A 12133-nucleotide genomic window follows, 5' to 3' on the forward strand; every position below is an offset into this window, starting at 1 on the left:
ACTAGAGGGTGAGAGCTCATCTATCTCAGCTCCTTCCAGGAGACCTTGCAATAAGGACCACACATGAGGATCCAGAGCAGGTCCTCCGAAAGTTCTTTGTATTCCTGTTTGTAACTCAGACGTGCCTTCTACCAGCACTGGTCAGCAGAAAAAAAAAACCTCAGGGCAATTAAGATTTTAGTTAAGAGTTTGATGGATGTTTAAGTCTATTCATTTGAAAAAGAAATGAGGAAGCTCTTGGGAAACTGTAGCAAGAGCTGCGCAGACATGAAATAGTGGTGTTAGAATCTATAGGTTTTGGGGCTCCCAGCTACACACAACCCTTCCCCACATTAGAGCCCTTGGACCCAGTTCTTCCTCCATTGTCCACCTGCAAGCATGATTCTACCCCACATTTGTGGTTAACTATAATCTCAATTGAGCTGGCTCTCTGGTGACATTGGTCTTCCCATACAATGAGGTGATGTTGGATAGCCAGACCTTTGGGTTCTATGCATCCTCACACTTTCTGTGCTGGAGGACCCCTCAGAAGTCACTTTGTGTACATGTGAGTTTTCCATTTCCCAGTAAAGGCCACACAAGAGGAAGCCACTGACCCTAGCACATCACCAACTTGACAGGAAAGCTGCTCCACCAAGCTTTCTGATTTGCTGAAATAAAGCATCCATTACCTCCCCTTCCAGTGTAACTGAAGAGCCGTTCTTTGCCTCTCCTTCATCATTTTCCCTTAGCTTGCCTCTTTTTTTCCCCTGCATTCCAGAACTCTGAAGAAATTCTTTGAAGGCACATTTCCAGCTCCTGCATTTGACTCATTGTCCTGCTGGGATGGGATCTGTCACTTCTAATTTGTTTCTTGTTGTTATTTTTTTTTACTACCCACTTTGGACAAAACATTTTAGTAAAGGATGCAATTTTTTCCCCACAAAGTGACTTGTTCTGATGCCAAAAGTGTTCAAATGCCCTCATATTGAACTGTGCAATCTAATTATATAAGTTAAAATTAGTTAGGGAAAAAATTAGGAAAAACCCTCAGCCTCACAATCTTGGAACTGGCTTTGCACCATTCTCCATATTTTACCCCCTCTTTTGTGATGAAGCACCTCATCTTGAGTTTTAGTAGCAGGAAGCACTGAGTAACAGAGATGATGGAGATGTCCGAAGCTGTGACACCATAGTCATTTTTAGAGTCAGTCCTTGATATCATTAAACTGGTGTTTGATGACTTTCTAATTGTTAAGTTCCTTTCTCAGTTGAGTTTTGCGATGTTACTTTTAGTGTTCCATACACCACCTGCCTTATCCCAGTAGGCAGCCTTTCCAGATGATCTTTTATTAGAGCAGAAGCATCCTCTGACCCTGACCAGTTCTGTGCAAGGACATGATAGGCACTAAGGAAGAAATGCTAGAACATTGGGATGCTTTCTACAAACTTCACATTGGTGAGAGGCTTGGAACTCAGCTAATGCCTCTGGCAGGTGTATCCACCAAGACATGTGAGCATAGAAATAATTGTGGGCACAGCTTCCTTTTATCAAATGCAAATTAAGATTTTATAGTGTGTCCTATTAATCAGGGTTCTCTAGAAGAACAGAACCAATGTAGTGAATACGTATTACAGAGGCGACTTATTAGATTGCCTTAGATGATACGGACTGGGTAGTTCAACATTGGCTATATACCCACTGGAGAAGTTGAAAATCCTGTAGCTACTCAGTCTACAAGGCACCAGTCTCAGTCTGGTGCTAAAGGCCTGAAAACTTCCTGAAGAGCTTTACTCCATATTAGAAGACTTGAGAAGCTGGGCTCCCAAGTCTACAAAAGAGGACAACAGCACCATCTTGCCCTTTGTAGACAGACTATCTCTAAAAGGCACCACTCACTCTGGGGTGCATCTTTGCCCTGAGTTAACCCTTCCTAGAAACACCATCACAGACCAATCCAAAGTGAGTCTCAATAGATTCCCAAGCCAACTGAGATGAAAACTAGGCTTAACCATCGATGGTGGCATGTATGGAGATGATGGTGTTTGATGACCGTGGGGCAGGTAGTGATGCCTCTTCTTCATGGTCAGTCTCAACATCTTAAAGTACTTAAATTCGGTAAATTGAAAGATCCAAAGAACTCAGCTCAATGTCTCAGGAACCACTCAGAGACCTGAACTGCCTCTTTGGTTGATGTGTCATTTCCATTTTAACTTAATTTTAATTGTCATTCATTTCATATACTCACAAGGTATAGAGTATTCTGATGGCATATGTACATCCTGTGGAATGGTTAAATCATCTTTATTAACATATCTGCCACCTTACATCCTCCTCCTGTCTTTGTGATGTTGAGCTAGTTGGCGAATAGCTAAATGTTTGTATGCGGAGGAAACCATTGATTGACAGATATACAGATACAATTAGATTAAGATTTTAACTGTACAAATGTGTAAATGTGTCAACTACAATAAAACTTAGTTGAGACTGACAGAATAGAATTGAGCATTGTTTCTACTAAAAGATATCAGCAATGACTGCCTCATATAGAAGAGACTGTCAGAGAAATCTCCTGTGTTGTTTAGTTAGTTGATTATTTGTTTTGCTTTTTCTTTTTTCTTTTGCTTTGCTTTGGGATTAATTACCTTTTCTTCCTTGGCACATTTTTTTCTTTATAAAAGTGTGTAATGTGAGATAGGGACGTAGCTCAGTTTACCCCTTCTGCGTAAGTGTGAGGACATATAAATCTGTAGAACCTATGTAAGAAGAGCTGTGTTGTGCCCATGCATGCAATCCCATAGTGTAGACAGACAGATATCAAGAAGCTCCAAGGCCAACTAGTCTGGCATACATGGTGAAGTTCCAACCAATGAGAATCTTTGCCTGAAACAAAAGGTAGAATGCATTTGAAGACAGACACGCTACTTTGCCCTTTGACCTCTACACACATGCTGCACACATGTGCATACCCACATGCACATACAATGTGTCCAGATTACATGGTAACAGCTGTGAGCATGGTAGCCTGAATTCCTGGATACACGACTAGCTTACCAAGTACCCGGAGATTACTTTCTTTCCACTGGGCTTTTGTAAGTACAACTTGCAGGCTCTCAAGCTGATGACATTTTTTAATCTTTTTAGGATGACATGATTTGCCTCTGATTCTCTCTGTATTATTTATCTGTGTAGGGTTTTATCTTCCAAAGTTTTAGATTATAAATAAATCCTCCCATAGATTAAAAATGATTGGAAAGAGCACTATTTAAATGCAAGCTTACCCTTTTCTTAATCATTTGAACCATTTGGAAGAGCATCTATGAACACTTTTCAACATTTATACCATTAGCTAGGTGTTTAGAAGTTGCTACCTAATATCCTAGGCTCTGAAACAGACAGAGCTTGATCTGCTTGCCTGATGATTGATAGTTTTCTCCTACTAAGCCTCTAGCTCATCTGCATGACTAGAATACCTACCTGTTCTGGTACTTTCTATCTTTCTTCCCTGAAAGCATCTTTCTCATATTTTTACATTGTGCCTTGTCTCTACTGATGTGTGCTGGATCAAGCCGAGGGATGGGTGATTTTGTATGGGTTGGTTAGATTTCCTAATATTCACCTTGACTTAAAGACATCTCTTACCATCTTGCAAATATATGGTTCCTTGAAACAGAACCTTTCAGAAAGAATATACATGCTGACAAGGGATCCACTGAGATACCTTAGAGGTTCTTGATATGGAAAAGGCAAGATTCTTTCCATCAAGAAAAGAGGCAGAGATAAGGAGAGTAATGGAATGAGCTCTGGAGACCAAGAGGGGAAATTGGACTAATATCCAGCTATAGCTGCCAATCCTCATCAGAAACATGGGTAACAAAAACCTGCCGTAGAAAGTCAGGGGTTTAGGAAGCAGGAGCTCCAGACACAGAGAGAAAATGCCAAGTACTTGAGCTTCTTATGAGTCAGTTTAGTATTCCAGGCCACGTTACCCATTCATTTGACATCAACCCACCTGTCTACCCATTTATTAATCCACCCACTCATCCACTCACAACTTACCCACTCATCATCCACTCATCTCCTCATCTAACCACCTACCTGTCCATTTATCCATTCACCCTGCTGCTTGTCCACGTATCTATCCATCACACACTCATTTATCATTCACACATTCACAATGCACCCACCTACCCATTCATCCTTTTACCCTTTTAGCCCATCTGCTCATTTGTCCATCTACTTTTCTATTCATCTACCCACCCATCCAACTAACTCTTATAAGCAGACAAACCCAGTGTATTTGAGTCCCTACCACTTACCCATTGTCAGAGAGGAGAGTGTTTCCTTTCTGTTTCTTCTTCTAAGTCCAGGCCAGCAGTGTAGAACAGAGACAGAACCACAAGTGTATAAAGCACCCCACTCTGTCTACCCCACCCCTTCCCTATAGTCATTTCCTCTCAAAACCAACTGAAGTCTTGCTGTGTTGGGCACACTTGGAGGAAAGCCTTAATCTTTATAGTCTAATAAGGCATCATGAATCTGTCTCCTTGAATGATTTGGGATCCTCTTTGCACCTTCTATGACCCAAAGCAAATTCTGTGCAAAAGCTCCTAGTATTAGTTTCTGCATGTATGCTCCCTAGTTTGAGATTTATTTGAAACATAGGATTACAGTGCCTAATAGGTCATCCTACCCAAAATAGCCATTGCTCATGTTTCCTTTTGCCTAGTTAGCTAATTGGTTTATTTCTGGAAAACTTGGGGCATAGCAGTCTTTTCATGCCATCTCTGTGAACTTTTGGGTATTATTTACACATGCCCCCCCAATGGGTCTGTGCAAGTCACACTACCCTGATGCACTGCACCCATGCTCCATTTTATCTTGTTTACAGCATTGATTCTAGTGTTTATTTGATCATTCCCCTAGTTTTCCTCATGCAACTTGTATTGTATGTTATTTGGAGTTTTGTCCTGGCTTTTTAAAAAATTTATGGGAAATCTAAATTATAAAATCTATCTTTCAACACTGCTCTTTCTAAGCTGACAGTTCATTAAAAAAGTTTTTGTTCAGCCTTCATATTGTTTCAGCCTGACATGGTTTCTTTTTCTTTAAAGGGGGGGGGGCATTTTGAGAAATATCTTTATTTAACTAGCTGAAACTGTTCCAGAGCTTAATTAGAAGTAGCATATTGCAACTGTTTTGGCTGTTATCTAGAGGCAAAATAATTACCCTGTAATAATAATCCATGTTGTGCTAAACCCATCGTTATTGTCATCAAGGGCTGGGGACATCAGCTTCCAGCTCTTAAGGGTAGTATGGTACTCTGGGGAATGTTCATGAAAGCTGAAGGAAAAAAAAAAAATAGGAAAGTTACTGTAGCTATATAAGCTTGGAGTTCTTGAACTTGATGTAAATCCATTCCTGTGAGAACAGGAAATTGTGTTCCATTGAGGCCTGAGGCAGGGCCTATGGTTTCTGTTACTGTGGCATGTGGCCATATCTGGACACTAAGGTCAAGACTCGGGTATATAAGGAGATTGTCTTCTTTTAACCTGTGCAGAACTCCTGAGGGCTGAGCTTGGCATGACAGGTACCAACCCAAGACTAAAGGTTACCCAGCATCACCATGCTTCTTACATACAACAGGATGTCCAAACACCATGCATTCAGCTTTAATGTAATAACTAAGTCAGTTACAGAATTCATCACCACGAGCTATATCTCAAACATAAATGGGAGTCCTAGATTTGCATTGTCCTGGCCAATGGATGCTGCTGCCTAGTCTGGGCTCTTGGTTAATGGTCAAGGCAATGATCCACCCCTTCTTCCAATCTGGTTATGTCTTCATGTCTCCAGGGAAGAATACAGATAATTATCTGTTTCTTTAGTAGCTGAGATAGCAGGCTTCACCATGGGCCATACGGCAGGCCTGTGTGGGTCCTCCATCCTGCTGTTTGGGTATCTGAGGGAATGATGCCTACATCTCCTGACTCACAGAGCTGCATTCAAGAGAGTGAGAAAGTGCAGAAGAGTGACAGGAAATACTATTTAAAAAAGGGGGGCACTGTCTGAGGCTGTTTGAAGCTGTGGGTGGAGTGTCCTTTCCTTCCTCCCCCTTACTCCTAAGACCAGTAGCCTTTAGTGACCTCTGTGGTGGCAGGACTTAGGGAGCTCCTGCAAGCATTCTTAGTTAAAGAGATACCGCTGTCAGAGAATGGGGATTTCAAGTAACCCAGATTTCCCTCACATTTTAGCTGCTTCCTGCTGTCTAAACAAGGAGAGGTAATTAAGTTTATTAACTGTGACCTAATGCTAATTCCTCTTGCATCCTTGCTTTGTGCAAAGGGAGAATGCCATTTACAAGGAAGTAGCCGGACTGAGTTTTTCTGTTGCCAGCGCTCTCCAGGATTATAAAACAAGTCTACCGAGTGAACAAGCTGGGGAAAGACAGTACTCCAGAGTCCTTCCTGACAGCCCGAACTGCACACTTTATCATAGAAAAGTAGAAGTCAAGGTGTTGAGGAATGTGCTGGAAACTGGACATTGTTGGGGCTGGGGAGATAGCTCAGTGGGGCCTTGCTGTACAAGTATCTACCCCTGGGTTCAAATCTTCCTCACCTATGTAAAATGCTAGGTATGGGTATGTACACTGGTTACTCTGGCACTAGGTGGGTGGAGGCTAAAGGAGGATCCATAGGGCATTGCCAGCCACCATCCTAGGTTCAGGTTCAAAGACTTCTGCCCTGTCTGAAGAGAATGATAGATCGAGATATTCAATGCCTTCACTTGGCTTCCCAGTGTCCACACCACACATGTGGATAGTTGGATGGATGGATGGATGGATGGATGGATGGATGGATGGATGGATGGATGGATGGATGGAAGATAGATTCTGAGAATAAAAGAATCACATGTCTCTAAAATTCTTGCGAGGTAACTTTCTTACCTAAGATAGCCTTTTCAATTTTCTTTTCTTAAGAGAACAATGATTGAAATTAGATAAAAGGCAGACAGTACTGATAATGGCTTGTCCCTCCCAGTACAGTAACATTGTACAATACCATGCTAAGCCTAGTAGCTTCACATGAAGAACAATTTCAAACCCAAGGCCAAGGAACTAAGGGATTTGATTATGAAGCAGTAAGACATTGTAACTCAGGGAAGGATTTTATTTCCACCTTTTCCTTCTTTTCTGAAAAGTAGGGTATTTTTGTGATATGTTTTAAATGTTCCTTTAGGAGGCTGTTATTTTGGTCCCGTTTCTTTTCTTGATTAATTTGGAGAACATCTGCATATAATTCTGAGAATTTTTCACTGGCAAAGCCTCCCAACTTCACACAGGACTTAGAGACTTCACATTCTCCACAGTCTGGAATCCTATCTAATTGAAATGCCAAACCTACAAAGGTGCCAAAGCCTAAGTGTGTAATTATGCCATTTTCTCTTGATCTTTCAGAGTCTTCCTGCGTGCAATTAATCAGTATGCAGATATGCTGAACAAGAAATTTCTGGATCAAGCCAACTTTGAGCTGCAGGTAAAAGGAGGCCGACAGCACCTTTGTGGGAGGATCATGTTAAAACAAAGGGCTGGTCAGTCCCAGTCATTTATACCTCTAATCCCTGGATCCTAATTGGCCTCTCATCAGAGGTGTGGAAATAAATGGAACCCGAGGAGAGAAAATTATGTTCCCATTGTATTTGTTCTGTTTAGCAAGTTAGGAAATAGAGTTGTTGCCAAGAGAAAGTACTTCTGGCAGGAGGCAGGCAGGTCACTGAGTGCCACTATGCCTGGCTGCCAGCCTCATCTCAGATCATCGTAAGACAGAATGAAGGGTTCAGTGGAGGAGAATCGGTGTGCTTCACTGAGCTAATTGCTTCTGAAACTCTCTACCCCTCATAGTCTCTGGCTTTGTGCCACCTGTAGTGTCCATAGTGAGTCCTCCGGGTTCAAATACCTCTTCTGCATATGTCCTACCTAAGTATGTGCGGAGGGTGCTGGGGTGGGTACCCTTGTGCATGCTAACCAGGCCCTCTACCAACTAAGCCACATGCCCAGCCATAGCAACATTACTTATTTTTTTTTTCCTTTTTACCTTTTATTGTTTTTCTCTGCTTGATGCTTGTTTTCATATGTTATAAACAAAGATTCACATGAGGTAAATGAGTTGTTAGGAAATACTTCCTATCCTCTTTGCACCTCGCATTCCCTCTCTGCTGGAGTAACTTGTAGCTAACCGCTCTGCACTCTTCCTGACACCAGATGCATTTGTGTGGGCCAATGCTTGATTTCATCTTGCTATTAACATGAGCTGGTTCATGCGGAGTGTTTACAGTAGTATCACACCCCACGGCATGAATGTGCCTGCACTTACCCACTTGCCCTTGCAAAATGGCTTTTGCTTCTCACTGTCCTGAGCCAACCTTCCATGAGCTTCCGCAGATTTCAGTGCTTGTAACCCTTCAAAAGGCTGGTTGCTGGCAAAACAGGATGAACGTTTAAGCTTGATGGACAGTGTTGGAATGCCCTCCTAAAAAGGTTTTAGCAGTAGCACCCTCACCAGCCATGTGACGTGTGTGTGTGTGTGTGTGTGTGTGTGTGTGTGTGTGTGTGTGTGTGTGCATTTTTAAAACTTTTAATTTTCTTCTTCAAAAATTCCATGCATGTCTCTCTCCAATCCCAGCTTCTTCTAGCTCCCTCCCACCACTGTCAACCTCCCTTCCACACTACAAGTGTCTTTCTCACATTTCTGTCTTTGTGTTTTGTCTTGTGTTCCACTGAGCTAACCAGGACAGCCTCACAAGCAACCCCTTGCAGCCTTTCTTTAGAATTTTGGATTCTTGTTTACATGAATTTTTCTGGTTGCTATATTTTCATGACCAGTTATGCTGAGCATATTTACCAGCTGTGAGGCTTTTTTGCTGTGACCTCTCTGGCCATTTCTTTTGCTTGTGTTGACTGTTAATGTTTGCAATAAGTTGGGACTCTTGATGTAGCCTATTCATGGGTTTAAGTTTATTATATAAACTTATTGAACGTTCCTGTAGTCAAATCCTGACATTTCTCTTGTGATTATGTGGTCTTATGTTTAGTGTAGTAAATCCTTAATTGCCTTAGTGTTGTAGATTGAGTTATCTGCAATGAAGTTGATATCAGCAATTACCTTTTTTCCCCCTGGCTCTTTTTATGCATTTCTTTTTGCACTTGTAGTTTAAAATCAGCTAGTTGAGCTCTTCTGAAAATCAAGTTGCTTGGATGTTAAGTGGAATTGCTGGACTTGTGAACTGAGAAAAGTTACAACATTTGAGGGTGGTGGGTTTTTTTTGTTTTTTGTTTGTTTGTTTGTTTGTTTCCTGTCTTTCTCCCATCTTGTGCTGGACTTCTTGATCTAGCTTTTATTAAACTTGGAGTGCTCTGAGGTTAGGGACATCTGCTCGGCTTTAATCCCACTGGAGCTGTGAGCATCGTGGGATGGGTGGCGGGTGCATCCTGGGTTCTTCTGTGGTGGTCAGCAGCATTGTGGGCAATGCCATTTCTTAGGAAGAGCCAAATGAAGGGATCACACAGTCTTAAGTCCTAGGGATGCTCTTGAATCCCTACCTTTCACAGGTCATTAAACTCAGAGTTAGTAATGAGAATGTCTTATCTTTATGTGACTCTTTGTAGCTATCACATTTGAATATTATCCCTGGTTTGTAAATGAGAAAAACTGGCATCAAAAAATGTCTTTCAGAGATCATCCTGCAAATCACATACAGTCCATAAATTCTTGAAATGGAGGCTTCATCTTTTTCCATGTTTTCCCTAATTGTCTGGTGTATGCATAATTTTTGTATAATAAAAAGTCGTAAATCATGCAAGTGTATGCTGTTCTTCAGAGAGGAGCTCCATCACATGCTAACACCATGCAGTACTCAACTCCGTGTTCAACACCACCACATATGTAGCTACCACTTCTGCAGGTCATAATCCCTGTGCCTACCCAGGTAGATGCTACTGACAACCTCGTGTTACTGGTGAAGAAACTGAGGCACAGGCAGAGGTTAGAGGAGTTGCACTGGTGAATTCAGCTTCACACTCAGTCATGAATTATACACTCTGAGGGCTGGCTTGAAGTGCTATATGTTGTTAAGGATTTCAGGATGATAATTGCCCAGAGCCTTTCTGATATGTATTGTTAAGCTATTCCACAACTTGGCATCTCCTGTCTTTGGTTTTCAGCTGTGGAACAACTATTTTCACCTGGCTGTGGCTTTCCTCACTCAAGAGTCCTTGCAGCTGGAGAATTTTTCAAGCGCTAAGAGAGCCAAAATCTTCAACAAGTAAGTCGGTCCTCCAGCTCTGCCACTGCGGTCAGGAGCCTCCTGCTTATTACCCTAATTTCCATGTCTCTAAGCCAACTGGGTACAAATTGAGATGTAATCACGGAGTAATGAAAGGGTGGTTTCAAATCACAAATCTAGCATCGCCTTTGTAACCCGTGAATCAAGATCTAAAAATTGCAGGATTCATCCTGGGAGGTTCAAAGTCGGTGTGATTGGAGATGGTTAGCACTGCACAGCATTTGAGTTTCTGGAGATAATGACTTTTGCTGAGCCCTTCTCTGATGTCATTACACTTGTGGTTTACTTTATTGCTTAGTTTTCCAATTCTGCTTCTACAAAGCAGGGTTCTGATGAAAGCCATCAATGCTGCTGGAATTGTCCAGCCTGCTGAAGCAGTGCAATCCATGGTTTCCCTCTTGACACAAAAGTCCCCTGTCTTGTTCTGGGCAGTGGGTTTGAGTAGACTAGATTAGCCTGTGTGTCACTGAGGAAGCTTCATGGAGGCCAAGATCCTTGGGCGATTCTGTGGTGTCAGAGGGCATCCTGAGTGATCCTGTTGCCATGTCAAGAAAGAAGATCATGGGCTGAGGAGATGGCTCAGTGGGTCAGATGCTTGCTGCTCAAGCAGAAGTGTCTGAGTTCAAATCCCCAGAACACATGCAAACCCAGACACAGTAGTGTACATCTGTAATCCCAGAGCTCATGTAGTGTGATGAGAAAGAGAAACAGGACAATCCCCCCACAGCTTGCGCACACACACACACACACACACACACACACACACACACACACAAAGGTTTCTCAAAGAACGTGGAAGGGGAAGTCCAATACCTCTGACATTGGCACAGATGTGCTCACATGTTCTCTCTCTCTCTCTCTCTCTCTCTCTCTCTCTCTCTCTCTCTCTTTCTTCCCCCTCCTCTCTCTCTCTCTCTCTCACACACACACAATTTGCAGAGAAAGGAAAATATGATTGCTTAGGTTCCTTCCCAAGGTCTTGGTGTCCTAAGGTTTTAGCTCCTCTCCTGCCTCATTTCCACTAATGTCACCCTATTGCTGGCTTCCCTTCAATGGGGACTCCCCAGAAGATTCTGAAATGGTGCCCATATTGCTGGTCATCATATTTATAATGCCTCTGCAATATTCTGACTGTACCTATGCTTTGCAGAGTTCGTATGAGTTGCTGAGGTTAGAGGATTCTGAGAAAGCCTTGGAATGAGAAGCTGTTCTGCTTCTCATAGCCTAGCAGTTTCTGTCTCCCTTATTGGGAAATGGAAAGCACATGATCCCTGGAAAACCTTGGGTCTCATGCCCTCAGGACTGTCCACATATGGCCTGTCAGCGACTCTAGGGCATATCTTGAGTGGACAACCTCTATCTTCTTTTTCCTGCCTGGTCTGCCTCACCATGGCTCAGAAAAGTAGAGGTTTCTGGAAACAGAAGACCTACTTATTCATGCCCTAAGTACCTGGGTGCAAAACATAAAAATAGAAAGATAAGACACACCATGTCCAGAACTGAGTATATCAACCAAAGATAAGGCCTCAAGGAATCAAAGCCCATAATAAGAAAATGCAGCTGTTCCACCTTAATCCATCTTTGCTGAGCATGACTCCCAGGGAAAGACATCAGGAGAATGCTGCTTTGGACTATCATCCACTCTCTCCAAGCCTTTTACATTATTGGGGTTCAGGAACTATAAATACAGTGCAGAGCATTTAGCTTTAAATGCACAACCATTTGGACATTGCTATGTCACATGACCTCAAAGGAGCTCCATGCTCAGAACCCAGCTTTGTTCTGGAAGAGAAAGGGTTCGTGAATTGCTTT

The 12133-nt window shown here is 42.4% G+C and overlaps 1 protein-coding gene across 2 annotated transcripts in view; it reads left to right on the forward strand.

Moving 5' to 3' along the window:
• Dock1 (dedicator of cytokinesis 1) overlaps window positions 1-12133 on the forward strand; it is a 484316-nt gene that overhangs the window by 382539 nt on the left and 89644 nt on the right. For both annotated transcript variants that reach the window (XM_051193215.1, XM_051193217.1), the window contains exons 30-31: window positions 7437-7515; window positions 10200-10300. In XM_051193215.1, coding sequence (XP_051049172.1) covers window positions 7437-7515; window positions 10200-10300 — 180 coding nt within the window. The remainder of the gene's footprint in view (window positions 1-7436; window positions 7516-10199; window positions 10301-12133) is intronic.

The sequence above is a fragment of the Phodopus roborovskii genome, unplaced genomic scaffold, assembly GCF_943737965.1.
Source record: "Phodopus roborovskii unplaced genomic scaffold, PHOROB, whole genome shotgun sequence".
Taxonomy (NCBI): Eukaryota; Metazoa; Chordata; class Mammalia; order Rodentia; family Cricetidae; genus Phodopus; species Phodopus roborovskii.